The 10,170-nt window shown below is 41.2% G+C and overlaps 1 protein-coding gene across 1 annotated transcript in view; it reads right to left on the bottom strand.

Annotated features, from left to right (window-relative positions):
* Positions 1-200: 200 nt before the first annotated feature.
* Ppip5k2 (diphosphoinositol pentakisphosphate kinase 2) overlaps positions 201-10,170 on the bottom strand; it is a 71,158-nt gene continuing 61,188 nt past the window's right edge. The window contains exon 31 of the mRNA XM_031368557.1: positions 201-268. Coding sequence (XP_031224417.1) covers positions 222-268 — 47 coding nt within the window. The 3' untranslated portion in view covers positions 201-221. The remainder of the gene's footprint in view (positions 269-10,170) is intronic.

Here is a 10,170-nt window from a genome sequence, read left to right as displayed (position 1 = left end):
TGGCTGTGGGCTTGCTGTAAACTGCCTTTACGTGTTGAGATATCCATGCAGGATTGCCAGTTTATCATTTTTATCTACTTGGTTAGATGTTATAATATATTTCGTATTTGTCCCCTTTTGGACTATAAATGTGTCCTAAATAGCTTAAAATAGAATTTTATGAATTTCTCATTAATTTTGAATTCTTAGCACAACCTGTATATAGTGAGAGGACACTGGATTTATTTCTGAATATCTGCTGTTTTTCTCTTGATTTCCAGGGCAAAATCTAAAAACAAGAAACAGAAAGAAAATATTCATGGAGAACAATGAATATAATCAGTCATGTTGAATGTGAAACATATTTACTGAGTGAGAAACAATGACACTCTAAGCAGAAACAAATGTTATACAAGGAATCATCAAACTGCTGGGCTTAGAAGTCAACATTATTTACATAGCAGTCCTGTAAAGCTCTGACTAATGACTTAACAATAGCACACCACTGAGAGAAGAGTGGGGTTTCAAAAGTTAAATTCTCTCACAAAAATGAGAAGCCAATAGACAGTAGCAAAACCAATGAATCAAAACGTAAGCTTACACAACTAATATATAAAAATGTGAAGGCAAATATCTGGAGAAAAGCTAGAGGACTTGGAATTGTCTTTGAAAACTTGACTCAGAGCAGGGTGAGGCGGGGAATGTCCTGATGGGACAGAGTGTCTGTAATGAGCAAACTAACTGCAAACACCATTTTGTCATGGACGATGATTGCTTCTGAGTGTGTGGTTCCAAACCAGATTATAAGTTCCTTTCTAAATGGAAACAAGACTTTTTATGTTTGTATGCTCATCAATTAGCATAGTTATCTACCTATAATGAATATTCACTTAGTACACATTAGATATTTTTTTTAAAGCCTGTTCTTGGGCTACTGTGGGAATAGCTTCCAATTATGGTAGTATTGGCCTTTAAAGTAAAGGTGGCCAGTAAGGTAAAGTCCAAAGACATTGTGTGTTTAAAAAGGCCACCTTTATAGTTAGCACAGGAAGATCACTGTGTTTTTGTAATCTTGTTTGGTTTTGTTTGGTAGGGATTTCAGATCCTAGATCAAGCAATCCTTCCCACAGTATACTTGATGTGGTAGTTTGAATGGGAATGTCCTTCATTGGCAATGCTTAGACCCCAGTGAGTGGAACTGTTTGGGAAGGATTAGGGGGCATGGCCTTGTTGGAGGAAGTGTGTCATGGGCTTTAGAGGTCATGGGTTTTGAGGTTTTAGAAGTTCTCTAACAGACACTGTGTGTCTCTCTCCTTCCCTCCCTCTCTCCGTCTCTCCCTCCCTCCCTCCCTCTCTTCCTTCCTACCCCCTCTGCTCCAGTACCATGCCTACCTGCCGCCATGATCCTTTCCATGATGATCATGGACTCACCCACTAAAACTATAATCAAGCCCCCCTCCCGCAGTTAAATGATTTCTTTTCAGAACTGCCTTGGTTCATGGTGTCTCTTCATAGCCAATCAGACTAGGCTAATCCATCACACATGGTTGGAATACTGAACACATCATGAACACTAAAAATGTACACCTGCATTTAGGTTATAGGAACATACCGCCTACAAAGACTAACTCTGGACATACTTGTTGGTAGTGATAGAGTAGAGATATTTCCATACCCACGTCTTATTTGAGCTAATATAAAAACTAGTTTGCATTCCTGATACCCAGAACTATGCATATTCTATGTAATAACACAAAGCTAGCATGTAACTAAATTCCATTCTGTCCTGCTGGTAGTTCTGAGAACAGTGCTAAGAACAGCACTGAGGAACAAGAGGAAGTGATAAGGGGAATGGGAGCCATTCACTTCCTGGTTATGTTCTGTACACAAGCGCTCAAAACCATGCTAACCAGGATGACAGAGGGAGGCAGTGATAACAGAAGGATGAGAAATGCCCCAGAATTCTAAGGAAGAGGGGACGGAAAAGCAAGCCATATAAACTTTGAGGTTACAGAGCTTCAGGCAAACCTGTGGGTCAGAGAAGAAAACTCAAGACCTGGCAGAATGGGAAGCTTTCAGGGTTTCCCAGGTAAACAGAGTGGGGAGAGCGGAGAAGAAATCCGAGGTTTGCTTTCTCCACGTGCCTGGAGAGACTCAGTGAACACTTCACCCAACACCACCGACACACATCCATTCGCGGCTGGCGCTTAACGCTCCTGCCAAGCCTGCAGACAAGCCTGCACGCTTAAAGCACATGCTTTCCTTTCTTGTAGAAGTTTTGAAAGGGTTCCATGTTTTTCGTGAGTTTTGAGTCTATCAATTTTAACTTTTCAAATTGCATTTCTCTAGGAGACGTGGGCTGTGTCTGGTCCATCGCAGGACCAACGGCATGCATGGCTCTGCTGCCTTGGGGAAATCTGTCATGTGCACAGGGCAAGTGACTCACAAAACATTCTAGATGTTCTTAAGCATGCAACTCTCCTGCTTTCAACATGGGAAGGAGCTACGAGACAGGTCGGGGCTTTCAACATGGGAAGGAGCTACGAGACAGGTCGGGGCTTTCAGCATGGGAAGGAGCTATGAGATAGGTCGGGGGTTTTTGTGTGGAATGAAAAGACAAATGTTAAATCGTATGGCTTCTGATTTCTCTCCTGAAAGCAAGAACGCTTTTTGGCAATATAATTTTGGATCATTCTGTTTCACCCGTCCCCCGCTTTTCTCTTTTTCCCCTTTTTTTCTGTCAATCTATTCATCCACCCTCTTTTGAGCTTTCTCTTGAGTGCTGACTTGCTTAAGAAAATGGGCTTTTAAGAGTAGCAAAAAAACAAAAAAAACCAAAAAAAAACAAAAAAAAAAAACCCCAAAAAAACCCAACCAAACAAAAAAAAAAAACCCACAACAAAAAAACCTTTCCATATACAGTGTTTCTGAAGCAGCATCCACAGAATGACAAAGCCAGGGCCTGCTGTCCTCGCCTAGTCACATCTTTATAAGAGCTTTACAATAGGCATCTAAACCGTGCTTCTCTAAACTGTGCTTCTATCATCCCCCCGGGTGAGGCAATGGGTACAATACGAAGTTCATGCACAGCAGCAAGTGCCTCTTGGTTAAACAGTAAACATGGCGATTTGCAGGGCTTTTCTTGTTTCCTCCAACCCGGATCTGAGATTACACTGTTTCATTTGAAGGACTTTTTTAAATAGGGAAATTCTATAGTAACCTTGATCTTTGAGGGGGATCTATTAGATTGGTAGTACACTGGCTGTTCCCTTGGCAACATACACATTTCTAATAAGAGTTTCCAAATCGAGGAGAGCATCCTTGGCTCTAAGAATGTTGAAATGCCACCCAAACCAGAGGCCTGGCTGACATTTGTATAATGTATAAAACACGAATAGAGCAGAAGACTCAAGTAATGTCTCAGATGTTACAATATATTAAAGGTCATTTGTTTGATTCTGCCAACAGCCTACTCTAGGTGGGACTATCATTCATCAAAATTATGTTAATGAGGGGGGAAAAAGGATGCCTAGTTGAAAAGTGGGCAAAAATCCCATCAGTTTTCAACAATAAACAAATGTCAGATACAAAAACAGAAACAAAAACTATCCTCAAAAACAATTAAGAGTTTTAGCCTCGGTCCTGACAAGCCAGGGCTGCTAAGTTCAAACAAGAGGGTGCATGGAAAGGATGCTGGCCCCTTCATACAGCAAGGGATAACAGTTTCCAATGCCGATGGCTAACGTGATGGGAGAATACCAGCTCCTTGTCTAAGTAATGGAGGTGAGGTTGAGTGTGTGCAACAGAGCATTCCTGGTCCCCACACAGTACCAGAAGCAAGCCTGCGGAAGAAACACCAGGAACTACTCAATCGCAGGGACATAACTGAGAAACACATCCTTGGGAAAACTTATCAGTGCGTGGATGTCATGAAAATGGTTAGAAGAATGTGCAAGATAACATAGTTCTGAAAACTCAGAGAATAGCTTGGAATGCAGAATTTCAGAGAGTAATCTTTTGGGAATTTGAAGACACTGCAAACTTCTGTATAGGTTTGGTTTTCTTCCTTGCTATAATTCTAAACATTACAGAAAGATATTTTATTTTTCAAAATAGAAAGAAGTGATAGTCCAGGTACAGTGGCACACACCCCTTTAACCCTAGCATCCAGAGGTTGAAATGGGAGGGTCATGAGTTCCGACACCACACTGGTCAACACGGTGACACCCTGTGTATAAAGAAATGAGCAACAAACATCTTGAGATGCAATAAATCTGAGAAACAAGGGCCCATCACCTGCGCAACACAGCCAACTACTATTTGGTGTTAACAACTGATAGTAAGTAGCTCTTCTATAAAATAGCAAAAACTTGCATTAATAAGAGCTTTATTACTATTATCATGTATCATCTCTCTTAGATCTTATGTGCTATTAACAGTTGTGTGTGCAGTGTTTTTATACAACTGGCAGCTCAGTAAGTTTGTTTATACCAGCATCATAAAAAAAACAAAAGGTGAGTAAAATCCTGTACTGGATCACTAGGTGTACGAATGTTTCAGGCCCTCTACAGTTTTATGGGTCTACCATCTTAGGTGTGTCAGGCTGTGGAGCAAAACACGATTATGTGGTCCATGCTTTACAGCCAGGCCAAATAGAAAGGTACATACAGCCAGCCAGCATGTAGCTGAGGCGAGAGGAGGGGAGAGACTCTCTAAAGCTGACCCCCCCCTCCCCCCAGCTGATTCCTAGCTGCCTGGAAGAAAATACAAGCTGTCAGATCCCTCAGGCTCACAATCCTTTCCTAAGGAGCTTCACTTTAAGAGGGAGGGATTGTGTTAGCTCCAACTGGTGCCCCACAAACCGTACAGATAAGATGAAAAGACACTAACTACCTAAGGATAAGTAGTCATTAAGAATGAAGATGCCTTGCGTATACAAACTCCCTCCAAGAAAAGGGGAAGCCAACAGGAGAAACAGTAGCATTCATTCTGTGGAGGAGAACCAACTCAGAAGAGAAAGCTGATCCACTGGACGCAAGGAAACTGTGACCAAACAGGCAGTCATACAACACAGTATGTAAGAAAATGAAGGGTACGTGCAGACCGAGGAAAGCAGAAGCACTGTGACAAAGCCACAAAAAGAACTGCAGCATCAGCTGAGTTCTAAAAGAAATGGAGAGAAGAAAATAAAGCCGCGCTGGCAAGCAGTCTGTGTTAGAAACAGTGGATGAAGGAAAAGGGCAAAGGGCGACAGGGTGGAATAATTTCATCATCTTGATTAACCAGGGACTCAGGCATAACACATCAAATGATAACCTTATGTGTGGGCACAGAGGTCAGTAACAGAAGCGGCAAGTGAAGAAAACCAACAAACTAACACGGCAGTTGAATAGGGGGAGTGCAGGCACACGGGATGGATGCCGGTTACAGCCGTGAGGCCACAGGCAGCGTGTGGATGAAACGTGTAGCTCGGCTTGTAGGTAAGATGTCAGCCATGAACGGGCTAAGCCAACAGCACCAATCATGGTGCACACAGACACGGCTGGTATTCGCCCATCACCTGTCCCCTTCCCATTCCTATCGGAATATTATTCGGGTTGTTTTTGTCTCCCATGCAGGATCGTGTGTGTTACAGTAGTTGTTTCTAATTGGGTAAATTTGGTAACGTGTGTACCCTTTGGACTGACAATCTTGTGGGTGCTACTGGCCTGTGGGGTATACAGGCTGGGGTGAGTTAGCTCCAGCTCCAAGTCCTACGTGATCTTACAGGCTTACTCATGGGGAAATTAGTCCTGGTATAGCACACTTCAAGAGGGAATGTTTAAGCTTAGAGCAGAGTAATCTCTGCAGGGAGTTGTAGTTGGCTGGGACCCTCTGGGACGGTCCCACACCCAGCTTTACCCCATCCAGGCTCTCTATTTCCGTCAAGGCCTTGACTGAGGTTTCCTCCACTCAAGCTGTTTTCTCTCACTTTCCCAGTTCAGGCCACAAAGCGGTACTGTTCACTGCACATCAGTGAATTTCTTCTGCCTCAACAGCATCGGATCACCACTCCTCATGCCTGTCCACCAGAGGGAGTTGGGACAGGAGCCTAGGGTACTCAGTTTTGTAACTCCTTCACCTTGGATCCTTGCCTTAAATGACTACTGTGGCACCTCAGTTTCTCATAGATGTTGCTCAGTATCTTTAAACACAGATCAATTATCTAGCTCAAAGTGCCAACGCTGAGGCTCCTGATGGACCTTCTGGTCATCAGCTCCAGGTTCATGGAATTTCCCATGAATGCTATTAACATGGGGGTGGACATATAGGTGGCCAACTAAGTTGTTCTGACTGTATTAGATGAATGGCTATTCCATCACTGGGGTAGAAATGCCATCAATTTTTGCTAGGCTAGTTATGAATAAGGAAGGATGTAGCCCTAATTGCCACTGAAAGCCATCTCATGAGCATGCGGTGAAATGCTGTTGAGATAAAGTTTGCGTTATGACCATGGAGAGAGAAGACAAGCGAGGCTACAGATGATATAATTGCAGTTAGCAAGATGGCTGCAGGCAATTCTGCCTTTAGACCTTAAGAAATGTATAATGACTGTTCTAACAGTTTAAGCCAGTTTTAATTGGTATTTCCTTTTGCACAATGAGAATTAGGTTACAGAAAGATGAAAGGTTTAAAGACAACAGCACTGGAAAGTATTGCCTCCTGAGGTACATTACAGAAACATGAACTATACAAACCTCTTATAAGAGATCTTAATACTAGTTTTAAAGCAAAGCCCATTGTAAATTATATGCAAACTCCTACAAAAGGAACACAACTCATAGAACATATGAATACAAAAAAAAAAAAAAATCACAGGCCATAAACTCAATACATATCTACTTAGTGTCCAAAGCATGCAATAGGGTAAAATGATATTTTAGGAAAAAAGTAAAACTTAAAATGGCTATAGATAATTTTTATGTGCTAGGAAACAGCCACAAAGAAAGAGTAAGGTAAAACCAGAGATTAAAAGGATGGAGAGAACTTCCTAAGTGGAAGATTTTAATTTTGCTATTTCTATTCATAACATAGTACAAAGGTCAAAGGGGAAGTAACTAATGAATCTCAATGATATATATAAAGAACAATGATTCATTAAAAACATATAGTATACATTAAGGAATGTATTTTATAGAGCATCTTATATTCTAAAGAGAGAAATTGGATCTTCCATAAACACGGATAGAAATATGATGGAGCTTCAGGTGGTAATGTTTTCATGCCCAGCTCTCTAGAAAAATGGGAAACAGAGGCATAAATCTCAGTGGGTATGGCCACATGAGAAACAGGGGCTGGAGCTGGGTCTACTGCAGGAGGGGTCCTACCACCCACAACATAAGAACAGGGTATTCCATGCTGCTCAGACGATGAGAAGAAAACAGTGTTAATAAAGCAGCTTGAGAAGTTCACAGGAGACAGAACAGTCTAGGGAAGCTTGAACATCAAACAAGTGAAATCGTGGCTCTACTCTAGCATGAAACTGTATTAACAGTGGGCAGTAAAAACTGTTTTGAAACCTGAGCGGTACCAATCAACACTTTCTCCTTAGCTAATATGTGTGTGTATTTTTTAATTAAAAAGATGAGAATTTCATAGTGGAATTATTTACATTCCCTCTCTCCCTCCCCTCAACTCCTCTCATGCCCTCAAAATCCCCATTCCCTCAAGTCCATGACCTCTCATGATTGTCCCATGCTTCCGTCCATCTGTCCCATCAACTGAATTTGCTAAGTCCAGTTAGTATTGTTTGCATACACATGTGTTTTGGGCCCGGATAAGGAGTCTCATCACTGGAGAACATTTAGTCTCTAAGTACCTAATGATTGCCTGGAGTCCCTCGAGAGTTAAGGGAGGCCTTGTGAAATTTCCCCCCATCCATGCTGGCATGTCAACGGATGGATTCATTATTCAAGTCTTGTTTGGGGCCACCGTACTACTGAAACTCCGTGTGCAGCTTCCCTGTCAGGTTTCCTGCTCTTCCAATCTTTCCTCTCTCTCTTCTGCAATGTCCCCTCAACCTCAGGCGTGTAGGGGTTTGCATCGTAGGCTTATTAACTGGCACCTGGCAATCCACAATCAGTTGTTCTCTGCATTATGATCAGTTGTAGATTTCCGTAACAATCTCCATTTACTACTACAAGAAGAATCTGCTGATGAGGTAAGAGAGCTATACTTATCTGTTGGAAAAAGGATAACTATTTAGAATGTCTTTGTAAATCATACTTGTTCTAGGAAAGTGGCAATAATGGGTTATCTTCTGGGGTCCGTGATGTCTGCAGCCACAGGTATGTAACTTGGTTCGTAGTACTAGGCAGGACTTCCCTTCCAGGAGTGGGGCCTCAAGTCCAACCACACAGCTAGTGGTTTCTCCCAAGATAAAAGTACTACTGTTACTACTGCTGTTCCGTTGGGAATATCATGCTAGGCTAGTCACTATTGTGACTCAAGGGTGTATAGCTGGTTAGGATTAACATCCTATCTATCTTGGCGGCTTGTGGAGAACCTCTGGATGCTATTATCTCTAGTTCTTAGGGTGATTCCCTCAAGTCCTATGTCCAAAATGCGTGGTGTCTTCAGCAGTAGATCCTTCAAGTTCTGGGCGGGCAACCCAGGGCAGCAGTAATATCCTGTGCTGTTTGGGAATCCCTCGGTCTACTCCGACCAACAACTCGGGAGTAAGCTTCCCATTCCTGGAATTTTTTTTTTTTTTTTTTTTTTTTTTTTTAAGATAGGCTATAGTTTTTGGAGGAAGTACTTTTACCCCAGGTAGCATATGGCATAACTCAATTTAAGTTTTTTAAATATGTATTTATACATAAGCAAAATAATAATGTCTTCCTCTGGCTTTTTCAAACATCCTCAGTGATATTTAACCCCCTCTCCTCCTCCCTCTGTATGAGCCCCGCTTCCAGTTAAGGCTCCCGACAGCCCTGAGTTTTACATCAGATTCCTCTTGGACTTTACATTTTCTTTATGGCTGTCACCTATCTTGTTCCTGCGCCATACAAACATCGAGCACAGAGAAGCACGCTCTGCCATGTCACTCTTTCCTTTCTGTCTCAGTTTCCAGTTCATGACCTAAAATGTCCATCACATTTCTTTTTAATACAAGATAGCTCTGTATTAACAGAACTCCCTCTCAAGTTTGTTAGTTGTTCAGAATGGACTATGTACCTCATTAAAGGAGGTCAGCAGAGCCTGCCAACAGGCTATTAGGCCTGAGATATAGGGGTTCTGAGGGCAAAGAAATGAATGATAAGTTATGACTAACAACTCAGGTGACTTGACAATTCCTCAACCTTGACTTCCTCATTTCTTTGCTGGCTAGAAAACTAGGCAGCAAAAAATAAAATCAAACTAAACCAAACCAAACCCAAAAATAAATAAATAAATACCCCCCCCCCATGTTTTAGCACTTAAAAACTCTCAAACTCCACAACTCCTGAGTACTGTTAGAAACAGGTATTTCAGACAAACTTCCATAAATGGTGGTGACTTTATTTTGCTGTTACGAAATTGACTCTCTGATAGTGAGTGTGTTTTGAAAAACAATTCTAAGATTCTTGCAAAGAGATGAGCCTACAAAGCAACTATTAATTTGGGTGAATAAGTTAAAGCCACAATTACTGAATAATAATGAGGAAAATGAGTGCTAACATACTTCATGAGGCAGGGGACAATACACTGCTATGTGTATGCTCACTCATGAGTTTTATTAAATAGCATTTAATGTAAAATGCTGTTGGAGATTTTCTATTTTGAAAGAACACAAATAAAATGCTTTAAATTCAAGTCAGTCTTATTCTATAAAGAATTTTAATTCATTCCACTTAAAAAATAAAAGTAGTCTGCTCAACGCCCATAATGAGAACATTAACCACATATTCACATACAGAAAAGGTACATACATTCAATTGTTTACAAGATTTATCACCATATAATCCATTTACATTCAAGTGAAGTATGTGAACTTATTTGTATATATTTGGAACTTCTGTGTCTCATCCCTTTTTAAACAACCAAGATAATATAATATGCCTATTCTCTAGAAGTCAGTTTATATAAGATGATTTAAGGTTAGAAGTCTCTTTTGAAGAATTACAGTAACTATACAATAAGGGTCCAGTACTACATCTAAACATAAGCTTG

Source organism: Mastomys coucha, unplaced genomic scaffold (assembly GCF_008632895.1).
Source record: "Mastomys coucha isolate ucsf_1 unplaced genomic scaffold, UCSF_Mcou_1 pScaffold14, whole genome shotgun sequence".
NCBI lineage: Eukaryota > Metazoa > Chordata > Mammalia > Rodentia > Muridae > Mastomys > Mastomys coucha.
The sequence above is the reverse complement of the archived record's forward strand: the minus strand, read 5'-3'. Positions and strand labels throughout refer to the sequence as shown.